The sequence below is a fragment of the Apteryx mantelli genome, chromosome 26 (assembly GCF_036417845.1).
Source record: "Apteryx mantelli isolate bAptMan1 chromosome 26, bAptMan1.hap1, whole genome shotgun sequence".
Taxonomy (NCBI): Eukaryota; Metazoa; Chordata; class Aves; order Apterygiformes; family Apterygidae; genus Apteryx; species Apteryx mantelli.
The window spans coordinates 2327457-2349551 of NC_090003.1; the positions used below are offsets into that span (position 1 = coordinate 2327457).

The 22095-nt window shown below is 38.6% G+C and overlaps 1 protein-coding gene across 1 annotated transcript in view; it reads right to left on the bottom strand.

Moving 5' to 3' along the window:
• The window catches only part of PLCH2 (phospholipase C eta 2), a 72999-nt gene that overhangs the window by 27251 nt on the left and 23653 nt on the right, over window positions 1–22095 (bottom strand). Inside the window, exons 7-12 of the mRNA XM_067311278.1 lie at window positions 19071–19164; window positions 12080–12283; window positions 11140–11260; window positions 9492–9663; window positions 8481–8588; window positions 5713–5871 (exon numbers count right to left, since the gene is read on the bottom strand). Coding sequence (XP_067167379.1) covers window positions 5713–5871; window positions 8481–8588; window positions 9492–9663; window positions 11140–11260; window positions 12080–12283; window positions 19071–19164 — 858 coding nt within the window. The remainder of the gene's footprint in view (window positions 1–5712; window positions 5872–8480; window positions 8589–9491; window positions 9664–11139; window positions 11261–12079; window positions 12284–19070; window positions 19165–22095) is intronic.

The window sequence follows — 22095 nt, forward strand, 5'->3', positions numbered from 1 at the left end:
TCTGTTTGGAGCCCTTTGTGCTCTTACAAAGGAAACAATTAGTAATGATTTCTATAACTTTAGTCACTAGCCCGTAAGTACACTGTATACCAGTTTCCAGGATGAGGAGATTTTTCTTCCAGATTAAAGGGGAAGTATTAGGAACAGCAAGGAGTTCTCTGTTTGCAGTACCTCCACTCTCTGAGAATTATTTCCTTCTCCAAAATGGATGTCAGAAGAATCTGTCCTTTCTGAGAGCTGGCTCTCACTTTTCAATCAGAAATCATTAGAGGTTGCAAACAGGGCCTGCCAAATGCTTTCCAAGTCCCCAGTGACACAACGTCACCTCAAGATTTTCAGGCCTGAGTTGGCAGATGTTTGTGATCCTAAAACCTTTTCAGTTTCTAAAGGATTCACACTTTAGCTTTTGACAGATAGAACCACTCAGGGCAGAGTTGGGCAGCAGCCTAAAAGAAATGAGACCCCTGCACAATGGCTCATTAACTATCACATATATGGCAACAGCTCTGAAAAAAAACTCATCCAAAACACATGGGTGCTTATTCCAGAAATCTGAGCTCCTTGAGGCATGAATGAACCACAAGAAGTTGAAAAGAGTAAAAGAGGACACTTCTATTTAACTGCTCATATAGAAAAACAAAGGGAAGGTCAATAAACCTAAAAAAAGTAAAACTTTGATACGGTTAGAATGAGCTATTCCCCATCTACAATGCTTTGGTAACCTGCAGAACTCACAGCGACCAGACTGTAATGGAGCAGGGGGAATAGCTCCTTTGCATCTGAAAGCTCATTTTCATCTTCAGGAACTGACACTTTAGAAGATAATTCACTGTAATCTTTAGAAAACTGCTGTGCCTTTATATCTATTTTAAGAACTATTTTGTGTCTAAATCCAAGTGCATTTCAAAGGCAAACACAGTAAAACATCCATGGCTTCTTTTTTTTTTTTTTTTTTAATATGAGCCATAAAAGTCAGCAGGGTGGAAGGCATTTAATTTTCATGTTCTTCAAGGGTTCTTAGACCAAAACAGCAAGATTTCCTCTATTAGATTAAACAAATCACTTCACAAGCAGCTTTTTTGACTGAGAGATGCAAGAAAAAATAATTTATTTCCTTCCTTTCTTTCACTAATTGGACATAAGAGAAGAAATTTCAGGATAAGACAAGAACACCAGTATTAAGACTAAATTCGATACTGAGGATGGAACTAAAGGCAAAGAAGTTTGGGGTCTGCTTGAAAGAAACATTGCAAGAGGAAGAAAGGAAAGGTAGTCTTTGGCTAGGGAAACAAGTCTTAGGAGAGTCAAGAACTCATACAATCTGGCTTAAAAAGTCACTAGGTAAATTGGAAACCTACGTCATTCTGTCCCGTAATTTCCTATTTCTAATTAATAATCTTCCTTTATTCAGTAAATGTTTATAAAACACATTGTGCACAAACAGTCACTTCTCTGAGAATGGAAGAAGTATAATTTTAACTCTGTCCACCATGATGGATTGGTGCAAACAAACTCAATATGATGTTGTGTACTCAGTACCAATTTCCACTTGTTATGTCCTTATTGAGTGGGCTATACGAACTTCTCACTTCTCAAAGACAAGCTTAAATGTCTCCACGTCCCAACAGTAGGTAAGATATTCTTGTAGGCATGCCATTTTAAGTTAATAGTTTTCGGTGAAAGGAAGATCTTTGGCTCTAAAGCAGTCCACATGTTGGATTACTCCAGAGATGTAGATCCTGCTGCAAAGCCTGAAGCTTGCATGGCTTCTTGACCATACTTTCAGTGGTCTCTCAGAGAGAAGTAGACCAGATTCTTCAATAGGTAGACTACAGAAGAATCAAGGAGGCAGGCAAACTGACAGGAAGCAAGTCAAGTTTGCAGAATAAACTATTTAGGTTCCATCATTAGTCCATGAATCACTTCAGCAAATCACTATTTTCTGAAGGACAGATGTCCAATAGCATAGTTTTCTATCAACTGTATTGCCCTGTTGATGAGTCCTATGTCTTAGGTCAGCCTAGAAAGCTTTCAGACTTTTTTTCAGCTTTTAAGATAGAAACGAAGAAAAGACGACAAGCTGCCGCTTCGGGATCAAACAGCTTGAAGGCAAACCATTGATCCTAAAACAAGGACGTAGTTCTAACAAGACCTAAATCACTATTCTACAGACGGACTTACTACCAAACACCTCACAAAACTCTCTGTTCTAAAGGGTGAGATGGGAGGGTGGGAAGTAGTGGCAAACAGACGCTACAAAATTCATATCTCAGTGCTATGGCTAGGCCAGATTCTTTTCCTTAGCTTTTTAGCTGCTACAATTAACAAATCTCTGTGTAAGAAGCATTATTCTGAGCATGCAAGCTCATATTCAAATACATAGCCTGATGAAAATAAGAAAAGAAAGAGCAAAAGAAAGAGTGAGGTTGAACATTGTAACCGAGGGTACAGAAAGCCATTATTCCGTATCTGAACAACTTCATTTTCTGCTGCCAAGATGTGGAAAGAAGCTGTTTGCAATGATCTGATATGAAACCACAGCAGTGCAACATCACTGTGCTGCCTCCTGCAAAGCCACATTCCCAAAATATTTACAGCTGTCTTCTCTGCTGCTGGAATGCAGCTCCTAGCTTAAGGGCTATTGTTATTTTGCATTATGTAATGTATTATTCTATTTGTGCAAATCAGCACTGAGCCCTCCTAAATGCTTGAATGTTTAAATGATTACCAGTCAGTCTCTGCAAGCTGAGCCCTTCTGCAGTGTTTCTAGTGCCTCACTTCATTCTGGGACTTAATGATTTGCTGGAACAAAGTTATTGGTAGTTGGTGTCCTTCAAGGCAGATTCTCTTACCCCCTCTTCACCTACTACTACTGAACTGATGCAAAAAACAAACAAACAAACAAATGAATTAATTTGGCCATAACATTTTTTCCATACAAGAAGCTGCTAGGAAAAGAAAAAGCACACACACTTACTTATGCAAGACCTCTACCAAAAAAGGGATCACATTTCTGCTTACTACCAGGACTGCTTGTGCCATTCTTAAGGATTACATTCAGCCCTGGCAGTGTAGCCAGCATGAATGTACTATACCAAGAAAATCATGTGCTAGTCAAGACAAGTCTTTTTCCAGCTAATGGTTACAAGCCCAAATGGCACAGTTACTCACACCGAATCACAACAGCAGACCATTTTGCCAGGTACCTTACATGTCCTGCTTGTATCATCATGAATAATGAAGTCAGCTCTTTGGTGAGTATAGAACTTTCATGACTATGTACCTTTGTCTGAATTAAGATATTTACCTGACGCTAAGCTACTGTCATAACATATTGTATAAAATTGCTATATGCTGTCAAATGGCTGCTCTGTCCTGCCCTAGACACAGCTGCAGTTCAGAGGTAAGCGATTACAACCTCATCCACATGAACATGTGACTTGGTTCTGCAACCCTATATCTGCATCAATCTCCCTGATTTCAGTAATAAGACTCTGACACAAGGAATAATTCAACTAATGTGTTGAATCTGTGTTTTAAAATTTGTGTTTTAAAATTATACGTAACCCACATATTACTATAAAACTGTTTAGCAGAGACCTATATTCACTGTACCCTCACCACTAAAGCTAAGCAATGTGAGATTGTTCAGGGTGACAGGCAATGTATCCAGAAACAGAGACTGTGTGCTATGACTGCATCTATTAAAACAAACAAACAAACCAACCCGATGGCATCACACTTCATTCATTTCTTTTCCATAAGCAAAAGTCATAGGAAAGCATAGCATTTACCGATACCAAATCCTTCTGCACTTCTCAGGAGGCTGTTAACTCACACCAAATGCTTTCTCCTCATTGTTCCTGTTTAACGAGACAACTCTGCAACACTGCATTTATACCTCTTCTTAAAAGAAGAATAGAACTGGTGGAACATCTTGGTAGAATGTCCAATCCAGCCTCTTTTCTCCCTACTCCCACCAAACCATTCCAGAAGTGGCTTTGATCATTTCCAGTTTGTGGCTCCAAAAATAAGTTTCCACTAGCACCAAGTTGTCTGATGGATTAAATGAATCCCCTGAACTTCTCTAACGCAGGGAAGTACATTCCCTGTTTCTTTCCCAGTTTACTAATGATAGTTAAGTCTCCAGGAACACCTGCTAAAATTGATATTAATGGTTTATCATAGGAAAAAAAAAGATCCTATATTTCTCACTGCACACAATGTATCCAGTGCTGAACAGTGAATGTGAATCTGAACCAAAACACATATTTATGATAATTAAGATGAAAACTAGGAAGTCCCATTACTACTGTAACCTAAAGCTCCAGATTGGAAAAATCAAATCCTGATTCATTCAGGATTAATGTGACTATGCGTCTGGCTCCACCACTATAAAAATCCTCCAAATAGTAAAATGTGTACTCAAAAACTTACTGTAATTAAATTCTCCTCAGACTTGATCTGAGATAAGCTTTTAACTTTAGATGAATACGTATCACTTCTTATATAACAAGCTCTGCTTTGAAAGCCAAGCAGCCCCCTCTACAGTGACGATATGCACAGATATGACAAATATTTAATGAATAAGTCTGTTAGAAATCAAGCTAAAATATGCTTTGCTCAGCTTGCAATCAAATGAAATAAAGTTTCAGACCAAGAGCATCAGGAAGCCTTACAATCCATCCAGTTTATTATTATTATTATTCTCCCTGAAGTAAAATTTAACTTAGAGTTTTGTCATGAATGATCTGGCTTCTAGTTCTTAATGTTTATCTGATGAAACGACTTTGTTTACACAGAGAATAGCTAATTCTTGTGGTTAACTAGTGTGTAATAAGTTCAATATTATGTACTCTATAAGCAGCATGGTTTGTTACACTGGCAGTACCAATGTTTCTTTTAAACATTATAACCACATTGGGAGAGAAAAGAACTGAAGTCAAGAACTAAGGGGTTTCAGCCTTACCAGGAACTTTTCTCCTGCAGAATGTGCCATGGAACCGTATTTCTGAAACCGCAATGCTAAGTGATTAATCAGATTATTTTATACTCAGCATTTCTAACAAAAAGAAACACCATCACAGTCAACCGCGCCTTTTCAAACACCTTTATGATCTAAAAGGTAGGATAAGCATAAAGCCCACAGGATTCATCCACAACAAGACAATACTAGTCATTACAAAAGCATAGATTCCTTGAGCTGAAGTCTCACAGATTTGAAAAGCAAAATAAAGAAACAAACAAAAAAACCCAGCTACAGCAGAAGGGGCCATAACAGAAGAACAAATAGAACAGCAATCTTTTCCAGTCATCCACAGAATGATTTCTTGGTTTTCACTGAGGCCCACAGAAGGAGCGTGGATTAAAATTATACTTTCATAATTCCAGGTCCTTTAAAATTTTTGGCCAAAACTGTCAAAGCAGTCACTCTAATTTCACACTGATCTTGTGGCTCACAGCATCCTGTTTTAAGGGCAGTGCTGAGCATTCTTCACTTTCATTAGTACTATAATAGCTGCAGATGCCTCAGGTAAATTAACCTGTCTGTATTTGGGAGCCTCAAAATAGATTTAGAAACCCAACCTTAGACATCCACCTTTTAAAAAGCAAACGTTATTGTTATGAAATAATAGCACTAGCTAGCTATAGACACAAAAATACCCACCAGTCAACTCTACAAATGAGTGAAGCACAATAAAATATGTTCACCTTCTTAATATCTGATTTCTGACCAGCCTTCCCTGATGATGGCAGAGTGGTGACTGTAAAATTGTTCGGATCTTCACAGTCACGGATTTTTGATTCCTTTATGAGTGAGTCAAGTTTTTTCTTTGCTATATTCTCCACCCTCTTCCTATTAGTAGATGCCTACAAACAAAACAGAATCATTAGACAAGGTAGTGATGAAATAAGTCTTAGTAATTCCAGCCAGGATTAATACAAACTAAAATGCTATGAGCATGAAAAAGATGGAAAAGAAAAAAAAAAAGCCTAGCTGAAGGGTTTGCTCTAACTGACTATTAGTAACTACTTTGGAGAATGCCAAATAACCCAGCAATTTCTTCATTTGCATACTGTGAAACAATTACCTGCAGCTCAATACCAGACTTAACAGAAGATATGCAGACATGTGAAACCCTAAAGCAGATGTTAGATCTAAAGTGTAATCAGGTTATATGAAAACAGAGGAAGTAAAACTAAAATAGTTCTTCAATGGTTGAAAGGAACCAAGACTGACCATTAGCAAACCTATTCAGATGACACATGCTTCTGTTACAAGCCAAGGATGTGCTAACATAATTAATACTGAGATGACTCCTCCTACTGAACTGGATCAATATATGCTATGTTTTGCAATATCTATTTAGTAAAAAATTCATCTATTCCATTGTGCTGTTTAATAAGCAATTCTTCATTGAAATTTAATAGTTAAGGATATATATACAGAGTCTGAGTATCTCTCACACATTGGGGTTGATGGAAGGCATTCATATGCTATGTAAAGGCTGATTCTGCAACTACAATAGATGCAGGATTCAACTGGATGGAAGGGGAGTAGCTTTAGAATCTGGATTTCAGTAGTTCAAGGGCAAAATTTAGGAGAATTCCTATTCCCTCCTTCTGGGTAGATCATAGCCTGCGTGAAGAAGAGAGGGAAATTAAAATAGAAACCTCTTTTCATCTTTGCAATTCTTTTTCATTCACGAGGCCTAAACTCACAATTCCAGGTCTTTTATAAGGTAAAAAATTTTATTTCTTCAGTAGGCCTTAAAAATTCCCAGTTAATTCTGCCAGGAAACAAGCTATGATCTTCTGAGCTCTTCAAAGTTTGGCTTTAAATAGAATCAGATGTAGCAAATCTCATATGTTAGACATCAGTAAACCTCACAGCAAAGTGAACTGTTAGTAAAAAAGACAATGAGGTCAAAGTCTTTAGTGAAAGTAATACACCCAGCCATAAAGTTAGCTAGTAACAAGTTATTAGGAGGGACGACACTTTCTTCCTAGCATTCATCTCTCCACCCATTTAATAGAAGAAAAATAAATATCATTGGCCAGCTCTTTACTAATAGCATATGTGTGGGCTGAGTTAAAGAGGATCATGGCAAAAGTCATTTCTAGCAACGAAAGACACTCTAACATTTCTGTTTGTTCAAGCATTTGGATCTGGATCCTCTGGAACCAAATCTTCTTAAAACTAAAATTAGCTGGAAAACCTACAAAATCAGTATCTTAAGTACCATAATGTTTCTGATTTCAGCAGGGTTGTGACATCACCTCCTTTGTTTTCTCTGGTTATTTGAAACGCTCTACCATACCAGTGGACACAGACAAAAGAACTAGAAAATTCAGAAGAACAAGCTGAATGAACTTTGTCTATCATAGTAAAAAATTTCAAACTCAAGAAATGTCCAATTAATTCTGACTTTATTTAGCTTGCCTAGTTCTAGTTCCCCTGTACAGATAACTATGTTGGTAGCTCCTAAGTGGTTTGTAAAAGCTTTTGGTTTGACTTTCAGCTCATTTTTTCCCCTGTTCAGAATGGTCAGTCCTTGATACTATGACCGCTCTCATAGTTGAAAGCCTGCTTTATCACCACGGGCTGTACAATACCTTTCACTTTGAAAAGGTTCATCATGCAAAGAGAGAAAGTCAAAAATCATAAAATATAGTATCAAAACAACGCAGAATCTCAGAATTAAAACACTGAAAAGTGCTATGCTAAAATACAATCCATCAACACTATTTTCCTCCTTAGGCAGATTTACTCATAAAGCAGCTTCTCTTTTAGTTTTAAATCAAAAGGTTCATATCCATAATACAAAATGATGAAATAATCTGAAGGAGAGAGGATTGCAAATGCAATATATGTCCAGGATAGACAGGTTTATGTTATTAAATGGTTCCAATGTCTCTTTTAAATTGTTTCTCTAAGCTGCAATGTCACACTTATTGCATGCCAGAAAATTAAAGTGCCAGAAGAATTTTTCTTCTAAACAGGATGAAAGAATAAATATTTTCAGACTGAAGAAAGCAGAGATGAACATTCCCCTCCCTTTTTAGCACCTTCTTACAGTAAAAAAAAAAAAAACCCAAACCCAGCATTCAGCAAACTAAAGGACTGCTCTATAACAGCAACCAGTTTGACACAGGTAGATTTTTTTTTATTTTTTTTTTTTTTTGCATTTGAGGGGAAGAACACTATGACATGACAAAGAATTGTAAGAGACATTACTATTTCAAATATTAAAAGACAGACACAAAATTCCAGACTTTAAGCACTACCACTAGAACTGGTGCTGTCTAGTATGCATTTTTGTCAAATCTGTCCCCAGAAAGGCCTAAAACCTTAAAAAATTGTGATGAGTCCCAAAGATTATATCACATCCATATTCCAAAGATGACACACAAGGTTCCTTATCACTGTGATGGGAAATCTTAACATACATTTATATTCGAATGGTCACTTAACTTACATCTCCATTCATTAATTTACAGTCATCATCAATCTCATCAGCACTGTCCTCATCAGACACGTCACCTTCCTCTGCATCATCACTAATGTCGGCTGGAAGCTTCTTCCCCTAGAACATGGAATGTTTACACAGACAGGTTAGCATGCAACTCTTGCAATGACACAGAAATAAATGGCATCACCCATTACAAAAACAAGAGTAATTCCTAGGAAGAGTGGAAATGATAATATTCCAAGCAAACACTAAGGTTTAGTGTGTGCAAAGACACTGATCCAGGATTCTGTATAAAATAAATCTGTCATCTCTCATCCCCCACCAAAGAATACCCCAAAGTACCAAAGTCAACATCTCAAACTAATGGCTTGAAAAAATGTTAACCTACAAAAAATACATACAGAAGAACAAGAAAGAATGAAAGGGGAAAAAATGAGAGAGATGACATTTTCTAATTCATGGGAGAACAATCAAACATTTAGGATAGATATCTGTAAGCTTTGAGCAAAACTTAAGCGAATACAGAAAGCACAGCGCTTACAGTAAGAGCTGGCCAGACATTTACAGTAGCTTGGGTTCAAAGCAGAACTTCTCAAGTGAGAATAGGTATTTGCTAAAATCTCTTCTGTACCCAGCAGAATCAGAGCCAACAAAGGATTCTAAGAGCTAAGTGCTTTTAGAATCAAAATGACAAGGGAGAGAGAGAAGAATGGTACAGTAAGGCAGACTTAAGTCTTTTTTTAAACAAATCATTATCACAGATGTTAGGAGCTTTACTGACTATATTAGTGTGTAGGCAACTTCTTTAGCGAAAGTCCACACTAAAAAAGATCCCCCAAATGAACAAACCAAACAAAAAAACCTCTCTTGTTGGTGAGAGACAAAGGTGACAGTAAACTTCTCACTAAAACATTAGGTTGCATGACACAGCTGTATCTGTATAACCCCCTTATAGCAGGTAGAATTTGTAATCATCACAAAAAAGGAGGGAAGGAGCAAAAACAAATAGGTTTTTACCTTAACCAGTATCTTCCCTTTAAGACTCGCTGGTGAAGGGAGCTTGGCAGGATCTTCATTGTGCACTGAGGACAGGTCCAGTTTGTCTCCCAGGATTTCTATAAGATACTGTGCCATTTTCTTCTGCTGAACAACACTGCAATGGTTCTCAATTGACAAGATAACAGGGTACCTGGCAGAGACATAAGCAAGTATCATCAACTGCAAATTTAGCTTTTATAGCACTAAAGAGGGTAAGTATTATTATTGTCTGAGCCATGCCTGTAATAGGCACCACTACTAATGAAATTCAGTGGAGTTCAACAAATCAGTTTGGACACAGGACTGATATCCCACTATTCACCCCAAACTGAATAGTCTATTTTTGACAGTCACAGGGTAATTAAATTTCTGCATTCTGACTCGATGCATTTTTTCCAGAGCACACTTTTCACCTTCCTACACTACAGAGTCCTAACATCCACTTCCTATCAGATTTTAACAAGCCAACCTTGAGCAAAATGTAGTCAGTGCCTTCAACTCTCCTCCCTGAACTGTCCTTCACCTCTCTCCTACTTTCACAGGTAAAGTGAAGAAAGCTTCCAAGAATTGAAAAGATCCCCAAATGGGCTTTGTCTTTACCTTCCCACCTCCAACAACCAATGGAGAAACCTGTCGTATTAGCTTTTCTGTGAAAATCTTTCTAGCTGGCAAAAGGGCAGTGTCATACGAACAAACCTGCAGCTTTTGTCCATAAAGGTAGAGCCTCTTCTACAAAGACAGTAAACATTATTTCTAGATTTAGTTTTTTATTGTTGTCATTTATTCTTGATTCTTCAGGTTGAGGCCAAGGAATCACAATGCCTGATTTCAAAGGCATCAATATAAGACTCATAAAACTTCAATATGAGTGTGGGTGGTGTCACATATAAATACACTGAAGATGGATTCCTGTTAAGTTTAGAGATGATGCATTTTTAGGATGAGCACAAAAGCCAACATATAGTGTAATTTTGTAAGTATGAATTATGAACGATACATGAATTGCAAACCAATTATGAAGATTTCCATGGAGATACATCAGTTTATTTTTTTTTAAAAGGAGAAAAAGATAGATTAACACAAACATTTTGACTCTTGAGAGGTTGGTAGTACCGTCAGCTTTATAAAACTTCTCATTTTATAATTCTTTGATCTTCTGAGCAACATGCATGTAGAGAAAAATCCTGTTTCTCTTGAACAGTCTGCTTTCTCCACAACTGGGCTCCTATCTCTTTGTACTACTTTGCTGCCTGACTTGCCACCTATCCTTGGAGCAACCATCCGAGTATGATCTTGGCATCACTGGAATGCACATCCAGAGATAAGTGGCTGAACTGTCAGATATTTGCTAAAAATATTCACTGTCAAAACATGTTACAGTCTCGTCTTCTATGGATAGGATAAAAACAGCCCCACAACTATCTACCCAATCTCCCTGCTCAGTCAATTTTGCCTTGTTATTTCCTTCTACAGGCTTTCTCCCCATAGAAAATAATTCAGAATTCAAATGCCTGATTGGCTTATGCAGTAACAGGTTAGGTTTTCAAATTACTGCCTTTACAAGGATGCCTGAGAGCACTACAGTTTATAACCTTGAGACTTAGAAGGTGGCAGCCCGAATACATACTCATTCTTGACAAAGGCATATTTGTTGATAGTTTCAATCACATCTTTGAAGAGAATTTTGGAAGTCAAAGTATATCCATGGTGGACAATTGGTTCACCGTCTGGCCCATCCCAGCAGTCAACTGTAGAATAGAAACAATGATACCCATCAGACAACACCTGCAGCCACTATCTGTAGAAGACTTTGAGACCCTGCAGTCCCCTTCAGGAACCCAGCCACACAGCAAGGCATAGGTTCACTCCCACTCTGTATCTATCGCTGCACTGTGCTGAATGTCCTTTCTCTGAAGAAATTTCCTGGTCTTGAGATTCTACTGTGAATAGATGACTGTTCCCATTGGCTGAGAAAGCCCCAAATAAACAGATCTCCTTTAACAAGTGCTGAGGATTATTACTACAGGAAGAATTGTGGAAACCCTTTGATGGTCAGTACATTACAGATGGCTACAGACAGGTAAGGCCTCTGAAAGGCACTGTAAACTTCAGAAGGGATTTCACAGCAAGGCTCATTGGTGAGTACAGAAATTGCCAATATTTTGCATATGACCATACTTCCCTTAACAGAAATACCAGCTCTCCTGCTCTGTTTAGTTAGAACTCTGTCCTATTTGCCAGTTTGGTTGCCATATGCTTGCAACAAATTACATACACCAACAGATTCTACTAAATAGGAGTATCTTCTCTACAAATAAATTTTTATAATTTTTTTTTTCTCGATACCAGCAACACTACTCTTCATATGTCTTCCTTATTCCCACATTCAAGAAAATGTATCTGTTATATGGCACCATTATTCTGCTGTTGCTTATGAAGGGAAAACAACATTTTACCTGGCTTTTTCCTCTACCCAGTTACTGTGTCTTCTACAGAAGTCATGACTCTTCCTCTACAGAGGAGAGACAAAACTATGGAGCCTACTGATGATTACTTCTGATATTTACCTTCTACACAACGACAGCCAGATTGTAGCACCCATGCATACATGTCCATCCTAGACTGAGACATCAGTTGATCCCCCGTGAGGTAGGTATTATGTGAAGAGGTAATGAAATAGTGACTCAAAGGATAACTCATGTCCTGATTCACTTGGTAGTGTTCTGGGTTGAATATGTCCCCTGATGGACTCCGCAAGTAATTGGTGAAACCTGCAAATGAATAATACAACAGATAATACATTTTTTTTTCCACTTTGTTGCTGTAACCTTCCTAGAGCACAGCATCAAAATGAATCCCTACATTCACCAGCATGTTCATGAACATGTTCAGCAAAATGAACAAATAAATAACACTACTATATCCCAACAATTTGTCACAATGAGCATCTGTGATATTTGGTTTGGAGAACTACTATTTAGGAAAAAGAATCTGAGACTTGACATTATTACTAGTTGCTTTGTTCATTTCCCTGCTCTGCCCTTCTTGAAAAATAAAGACTGTTTAATCTGAACCTGACATTTTAGGTTTATAATTCAAAAGATTCTACTGGGACATTAAGTGACATGGTATATGAAAGCCTCCAGAGATCTGTGGTCATATCCTGGTATTGCTTATCAGTGAGATGAGTTGAAAGATGGATGTTATTGCACTGCCTGTAGATAGTTTCCACTGGCAAAACACAGCTTGAGGCAAGGAAGATTCTCTCCCCTTCTCCATTTCTCCTGAAACCATCAAAAGAATGTCAGTATACAAGGTAGACTGTGCACTGGGATCTTTGACCCACAGCATTCTGTATCTGGCTTGTACACGCAACAATCTCTAATTTTGATAAGACACCACATGCACACACATGCATATGGATGGGAGAGATCTGCACCTTTACATTACTATCTGTCACTTTATGAGGCTGAAGTTCACTGTAATAATCCAGATCTGGCACCAAAACGTTTGTTATCTGTGGTACATTCAGTAATGTTACCAGAAGAATTTATTTTTCAAAGTAGTGGGTTCTTTGCAGGTAATGCAGACTACATGGCTTGAACAACTGCTGTATTGCAGTTCATCACTCCTACTCAGAACTGTAAGTATGAAGAAAAACAGTTGGAAGCAAAGTTTTAGCAAGTTACATTTTTCTGTTTGTCATGAAATTGCTGCTCTCACATCACATGTGTGCCCATACACATAGACACTTTCACAAGAGGGACTAAAATTAAAAAACTATAACCTCCATCCCAAGCCTCCCCAAAATTCTTTTCATTCACCACTACTGAAAGGCTAAGATTCCCATTCACATCCTGGCTTTAACACCTGTTGACAGTTATGATGCCTTTATTCATTAGGTTCTTTGCTTCAAAACTTAAAATGCTCCTGACATTTTGCTCATTATTCCATAAATAAAACAGAATAAAACTGCGCCTATACAAAAATGCTGTCAAGCTTCTAAAGACCTTAGGGTACTTCCTCCAGCTGTGACAGATGGGTGTATTGTTTCACTAAAGCTACACAAGGGAAAATAACCCCAGCCCTCAAAATCAGTCTTACAATATTGATCTACAGAATGCAGAGAAATTGAGATTAGACAGAACTTAAGATAAAAATTCACCTTTGTGATGGTTCTTATGTGCTTTATGTTTTGTGTAGATTAAAGTTTTACTAAAATAAACTGTTAAATACAAACCACAACCAAAACTTTTTGCATTTAAGTACTGAACAATACACTAAGAGAAAATGCTAGGGAACTTCAATCTACTCAGGTTCATTTCTTCTAGGGAGTGCCATGAACCAAAGCACATTAGCTCAGCTTCTGCTTAACTTCAAATGGGGAGACAATATCATATGCTTAACAGCTGTGCTGGAAAGAAGTTGTAAATCAAGCTTTTCTAGGCAGCTCTGCCCTGATCCCAAATCTTGGAAGTAAAAACAGTAAACTTCCATTCTTAAGAAAAAATTCCATAAGTGAAAAGTATGTGAAAAATAGCGCAGCTTTGTCCCCTTTAATATTTGTAAAAACACAGTCAATAACAAAAGTGAAAAAACTGTACTGTGAAGAGGGAGAAAGTTTGTTTCTTCTTAAGTATTTATCTTTATAGGAAAAAATCTACATATGCTATTTTAGGGCTGATTGTGTAAACGTTCTGGAATAAATTTTAAACAGAATAACTGTTCAGGAATAACTTTACGTGCAAACAATTCTGTAATAAGAGTATTGCTGCTTGAATCTGCTCCCTGGGTAGACAGAAAAAGTCATCCTTCCACCAGAATATGATTGCTCTTTTATGAAATTAGCCTTTAATAATTATATAAATATACATGTGTATAAGACCTCAAATGAAAATGTTTAAGACTCCATGCAAGCTTGTGAAACACGTGATATAAATCCTGTCAGAAATCAGACTGGAGATCATCCAGTGTCACAGTATAGTACTAACTGCAAGCTAGTAGGACATCACTTTAAACCTGAAGTCTAATAAATCTTACAGCCTAACAAAAAATTGCAGCATTATGCCAGTCTCGGAGACTCAAATATCATGATCAGTGAGCAAACTATTAATGCAGCTTGAGTAAAAGCAAGAGACTAACCAAGTCAGATCAGATACAATGAAAAATTAATAGGACACAGCATATGCCAGCAAAAATAGCATTAGTGGCTCTTAGCAAATTATTCATTTCTTCTTACTACAAGCCAATCAGCTGCTACAAGAGTGATTCCACACAGTGCTGTTACGGCATCCTCTGAAACAACACTGCCTTTGCTTTAAGCGCTCATTAAAATACAATATCAAAATTGATAAATTTATCAATGAGTTCATATTAACTGGATCCATCAGCCCGAGAATGAACAAAACTGAACTAATCAAGATACCATTGGCAGTGTGTACCAAAGACATCAAGCATTTAATTACACATTCACAGAAGGTTTTCCTCTGATCAACAGAGAGGTTTTCTGCAAGACCATTCTGAACGAGCTGGTTGTCTCAGGCCTGTCCTAGGTGCTTCATGATAAAAGCCATCATAGCTGAGGACACAAATTTGATCCTACAAGGCAATACAGACACATGAATGGGTATGAATGGGCAATAAAGGCTTTACTATTTCACTACTCCTAAAGAAGTTCCTCTAAGTGTGAACAATATGCTTTTGCCTGGGTTGTATCAATTCGAGAAATAAACACAAGTCTTTGGTTTCCACAGCTGTTGTATTTCAGCTTCTCTATGCAACTCCCTATTTGCTTTATGGAAAACAAGAGAGATCTAGAGTCTCAATTACACACAAAGATAAAAAATTGACTCTGTGTGTGTGTGTATACATATGTATGTATGCATGTATATACATATAATTTTGCGGGCAGAATTAAAAGATTGCTAAGAAATTAATGCTTACTCCACCTGGAGTTAACTGAGAAAGTATATGAGAGATTGTCAAAAAATATGTAGTCAGTTCATCTGGATTTTCTGGAAGCAGGAATCTTGTTACCTCATTTTCACCAAATCACACAGAATTACAGAATAGTTGCAATTGGAAGGGACCTCTGGAAATCATCTAGTCCAACCTCCCTCCTCAAAGCAGGGTCAACTTGAGTAGGTTGTTCAGGGGTTCAGGTTGTTCAGCTCGCCCAGTTGGGTTTTGAGTATCTCCAAGGATGGAGACTCCACAAGCTCTCTGGGCAACCTGTTCCAGTGTGCAACCACCCTCACGGTAAAAAAAGTTTTCTTATGTTTAAATGGAATTTCCTGTGTTACAATTTGTGCCCTTTGCCTCTTGCCCTTTCAGTGGGCACCAGTGAGAAGAGTCTGCTTCCTTTTTCTTTACTCCTTCCCATCAAGTATTTATACTGATTGATAAGATCCCCCCCGAGCCTTTTCTTTTCTGGGCTGAACAGTCACAGCTCTATCAGTCTCTCCTCATAGGGAAGATGCTCCAGTCCCTTACTCATCTTCCTGGCCCTTTGCTGGACTTGCTCCAGTATGTTCATGTTTCATACTGGGGTGCCCAGAACCAGACACAGCTCTCCAGATGTAGTCTCATCAGCCCCGAGTAGAGGGGAATACACACCTCCCTTGACCTGATGACAACGTTCTTCCTAATGCAGTGCAGGATGCTGTTGGCCTTCTTTGATGCACGGCAAATTGTTGGTTCACGTTCACCTTATTGTCCACCCCAGGTCCTTCTCTGTAAAGCTGCTTTCCAGTCAGTCAGCCCCCAGGCTGTACTGGTGCATGGGGTTATTCCTCCCCAGGTGCAGGACTTCGCATTACCCTTTGTTGAATTTCAAGAGGTTCCCATATGCCCATTTCTCCAGCTTGTTGAGATCCCTCTAAATGCCAGCACAACCATCAGGTTCAAACACTCCTCCCAGTTTTGTACTGTCTGCAAATGTGCTGAGGTTGTACTCTGTCCCATTGTCAGGTCACTAAAGATGATGTTAAGCAGTGTTGGCCCCTGCTAAAGTTGAGATAAAAATCCACTGCTCTCCTTTCCTCCACCAAGGTAGTCATTTCATCACAGAAGGTTATCAGATTGGCCAGATATTATTTCCCCTTCATAAATCCATTCTGACTACTCCCAATTGCCTTCTTGGCCTTAATATGTTTGGAAATTGCTTCCAGGAGTTTGTTCCATCATCTTCCCAGGGATTCAGGTGAGGCTGACTGGCCTGCAGTTCCCGGATTCTCCTTCCTGCACTTTTTGAAGATAGGAGCGACTTTTGCTTTCTCCTAGTCCTCAGGAACCTCCCCTTATCATCATGACCTTTCAGAGATCATTGAGAGTGGCCTTGCAAAGACATTGGCCAGCTCCCTCAGCACTTATGGATGCATTCCATCAGGTTCCATGCACTTACGTATGTCCAGTTTGTTTAAATGTTCCCTAACCTGATCCTGTCCCACCTAGGGTAAGCGTTCACTGTTTTAGATTTTCCCACTGACCTCAGGAGCGTGGGATTTCTGAAGGCAAATCTTACCAGTAAAGACCGAGACAAAGGAGGCATTGAGTACCTTGGCTCGTTCCATGTCCTCTGTCACCAGGTCCCCTGCCTCATTCAGAAACGGGGCCACATTTTCCTTAGTCTTCCTTTTGCTGTTGATATACCTGTAGAAACTCTTCTTGTTACCCTTCATATCCTTTGCCAGATTGGGCTTTGAGGAGCCCTCACCTCCAAGTGGGCTTTGGCTTTCCTAATGCCATCCCTGCACACTCAGTGTTTCTATATTCCTCCTGGATAACCTAACCTTGCTTCCATCTCTCATATGCTTCCTCTTTATGTCTGAGTTCTGTCAGGAGCCTTGTTCATTGACGCAGGCCTCCTGCCACCTTTGCTGGATTTCCTGCACAGGGGAATAGACCGTTCTTGAACTTGGAAGAGGTGATCCTTGAAAATTAACCAGCTTTCTTGTACCTCTCTTCTTTCCAGGACTGTATCCCATGGGATTCTTCCAAGCAGGTCTCTGAATAGGCCAAAATCCACTCTTCTGAAGTCCAGGGTTGTTATCCTGCTATTTGCCTTGTTCCCATTTCTCAGAGTTCTGAACTCCACCATCCCATGGTCACTGCAGCCAAGACTTCCCCTGATCTTAACATCTCCAACCATTTCTTCCTGGTTTTCAGGTACCAGGTCTAGCAGAGCACCACCTTTAGTGAGCTCTTCAATCACTTCTGTTAGGAAGTTATCATCAACGCACTCTAGAAATCTCCTGGATTGCCTGTGCTCTGCTGTGTTGCCCTTCCAGCAGATATTGGTGTGGTTGAAGTCTCCCATGAAGACTAGACTCTGCACATGTAAGGCTTCTTCCAGTTCTCTCAAGATGACTTTATCTCCTACTTCTCCTTGATAAGGCAGTCTGTAGCTGACACCCACCACAAAGTCACCCATGTTGATCTGATCCCTAACCTAAACCATAAGCTCTCAGCTGGCTCATCATCCAAACCTAAGCAAAGCTTTTATAGATCAGGCTAGTTTTTTAAAGTTTTTCTTTCCGATATGAAAAGCCTAGCCTGATTATTTGAAATTGTTTGAAAAGACTAGCCTGATATTCCTAGGTATGAAGAAGGGAGGAGAGTGAATCTGAATCTTCGCTATTTATATGACTGCCAACTGCCTGTAAAGCACTACCAAATCAAAGCATGACTGTGTCAACTTCTACACTCACTTTGTACTAGTAAAAGCTTTAACATAAATTGAGAGCAACAGAGAATTTAATCTGAAAGTAGAAAAGACCTGAATCCACTCTAAGCAACCACCATCACTTGAAGGAAAAAAACCTAACATGACATACCAGAAACTACCCACTTCTTCAGGCAGTAAACCAAACTGAGCTTATATTTTGCCACTTTTCCACAATGCCAACACACCCACAAATGTACAAGGCTGATTTGTAAACACAGGACTAGGACTTCTGCACGCAATCTTAAGTCCTAAGTAATGTAACTCTGTCCTTGGAGTCAATAAGATCTGACTGAAGATTTACCATTTATGGGAAGGGATTTAGAATCAGCCCCCCAAAAAACAGGCACTGTCATGGTGGTACAGCATAATTATATTCAAAGTGAAGCCATCAGCACCAGAGGTCATGACAGCATGCTTCTGGAGAAACTTCACTTATTATCCTGCTTTACATGTTTACTCTGAAACAGGTAACTCATTTTATTAAAGATCCAATATGTGTGTATAGGCACACAAGAAGTATTTCCAAAGACACCTATGGTAATCATGGGACTAAATTCTATTGTATTTTCCAAAAGCACAAATGAGACACATCCAGGTCCTGTGGACCTCCAGTGACTACTACTTCATCATCATATGTACCCTTAAAAAACTTCTAAGGAGTACCAATTTCCCTTTAGGTTCTCCAGCAAATAATAGATATGCCAAAAAAATGAGAAAAAAAGCATTCTTTATACAACATGATAAACTACTTATGATGCAAACAAATGCTGTATTCTCACAAGCCTTTAATCTCTGTTATTCCTCTCCTACAACAGCTATGCCAGCCAGCTTACCATCAATTCCCAAAGCTCCCTCCTTCTTGTTCTCCAAGCACGGTTCAAACTTGCTGACGATTTCCAGGCAGTGTTCCTTAGTCACGCTGGTCATCTGTAAAAATTAAGTGGAGGACTTGTTAACTAGCAATTGCAGTTTCTCCTCACTCTTTTCCCTGCATACAGTTCAACAATGATCCAGATTACCCATAGTGACACTAGGATTTCCAGTTATCCAGTGAGATTCTCACTCCTGCCAATCAGTGTCAGGTCAGATAACGACTAAACTGCTCAGTGAAAAGTTTCTGTCCTATTGGCAGCTGTCTGATCACAGCCAAAAAACAGAGTTCTGCTTTGTAGGTCAAATCCGATTAGAGTGTTGTTAAGCACACAAAGCATCCAAATAGAACAAGCTTTGTCACAAACCAATAAAATTTCCTCTGTTGTAGGATTAAAGGATTCATTTGCATTGTCAAAGGGTTTTTACTTTAGAATAAAACAACAAAATGGTGGTACTTTATGCAATGGACAGAAGAATCATTTATAACTAGCAAGGTAACAGAGAGTCAGGAGACACTGCTCTCAGAAGGCTCCTTGAGGAAATCTGCTAACTTCATGATTGCTTTGCATTCTAAATTAGAAAGGGAAATATATGTTTGGAGATGTTAGGAAGAAAAGAAGAGCAGAGCAAAAAGAAGCCACTTACTGAACCTTTGTTAAAACTGAATTATAAAAACATTGCAAGGAAACAGTATTATTTAATATTCCTGTTATTTATTATTCATTTTTTATTTAATTATTACTTCTGCTATTATTTAATACTCCTGTCCTGAGTGGTCCAGCAGCTCCTTTCCACCAGGAACTGTACATGACACACATGAAGATACAGCCCTTGTTGCCAAAGGGGACTACCATTAAATTAGTTAAATTGATGATGGTTGGCAACACAGAATCTTTGCTAAGGGAGAAACTAAACCACCAGCATATTTGCTACAAGACCAATGCCTTTTCTGGTAGTAATTTAAAACCTAACAAATAAAAGTGAAAAAGAGGAAGAAAAGAACCCTAACCTTTTATTTGCCCCATACATTACAGATTGGCTGGGTCCAGAAGGACAAACTCTGAAATAACAAAAGGCTTTTCTGGTTCCATTAACATTTCAGCCCTACAGAACAAAATATAGGGATCACCTGGAAATCCATTTTCCATGAGATTTTGAATTCAAATTTCTCAGCAAGGTTTTTCCCAACTGCATCTCTATAACATTGCTGCCACAACATTCTTTAGTTCTGTTTTGCTGATAAGCTTCAAATGAACAAAATGAACACTCACTTTCCCTGTACGTATTATACAAGAAAGAAGAGCACCAGGCATGGGAGAGAAGCCCTACGGACATGTATTATCCATGTCAGTGATTAGATGAGCTAGTTTGTAGCTCTCTCACAGGGAAGATCGATAGACCACGGAAATGGAAACACAGCCCACTTATTTAAAAAGATGAGTGCAAGAGAAAGATGACTTTTTTATTCATTCATTTCTTAGACAACTCTTAAAACTCTGATGTAAATTTATGACTACAGGCATGCAGTTTCAGAAAAGATCATGAGAGGGAAAAGGCAAAGACAAGCCAATGCATTGGTTCATGAGCTGACTGCATCTTGCTGTCCAGTTCTTTTTTTCCTCACTTCAGAAACTTCCACAAGTGTCTAGATGAGAGCTCGTAGCATTATAGGATAACTCGGGTTGGAAGCGACCTCATCTAGTCCAAACTCCTGCTCAAAGCAGAGTCAGTTATGAGGTCACAGCAAGTAGCTGAGGGCTTTATCGAGTCTGGTCTTGAAAACTGAGGATGGAGCCTCTCTGGGCAACCTATTCCACCGGCTGAATGTCCTCATGATACAGATACTATATGTCTAGGTACCATTTTCTAGTCTGCCAAGTTACCATGAACCAGAAAGACCCAAACCTGTCCTGACCAAGAGGTATTTATGACAGAAGTGCAGGAGTAAAAGTGTTTGATTCCAGGTAGCTTGGTTACAAAGTTTCTTGTTTCCATAAAGGTTTGCATCAGTGATGCAGAATGCACCACACATGCAGAAAGAAGAAACCTTTACTTTCTGCCATTAAAAATAAGAATATATCAAGACTAGTTTCCTTTTCAGAGAAATGTGTATGAGCTGTCAGAAAATGGACTCCCATGACTTTGATGTGCAGCACTGATGGATGGACAAAATTACTAATGCGACTGAAGTAGGCTAGACTCCTTGTTAAGTACAGTAAAACAAGTGGATAGCATTTACTGCAACACAGTACATAGTTTGTTGTCATTTAGCTGAATGTGCATATACAACCTTATGCACGGTGTATAAGTGCACTTCAATATTTGAACAATAAGCTCAAAGCTATGAATTAATGTCTCTGAAGAGCAGTTATGTCTCAGATTCATGAGCAACTTTAGATATAATGCTTACCATTATCTACTGGCCCCTGTATAATAATACATTACGTGGTTGATAGACTAAAAATACTGTGACTGTTTCAGATAAGTGCAATGGGGAAAATACAGTCTTTAAGACCCATTCCAAAAATGAAATGTTAAGCACTAAGAGAATACCTACAATGCACTACCATATAGCCTCAAAATGCATTTCAAGACATGAAGAACTGTCAACAGCTCTTCAGAAAACCGAATCTCCCACTTTACAAATTGAGGAAGTGGGACAAAATTAATTCAGTGCCTTGTCATGAACAATGCATTCATAGTCAAAAGCAGAGCCACAAAGAGCATCTTTGCATTAGGCTGCTGAATACTAGAAGATAGGCTGATGCGAATTTTCTAAAAGAACATATAAGAAGAAAGAAACTGCAGAGACTATGTTCAGGGACACAATAAAAGATCCTACAGGAACAAGAGGTAGTGGGAGCAAAGTGATTCAAGAAATAGTCATACCAGCCCACAAGATTAAAATCTAATTGTTTTATTCACACTCTCCTGAGCAAAGCTGGTAAAATAAAAGTAGCTGCTCACTTTTCACATGCATGACTG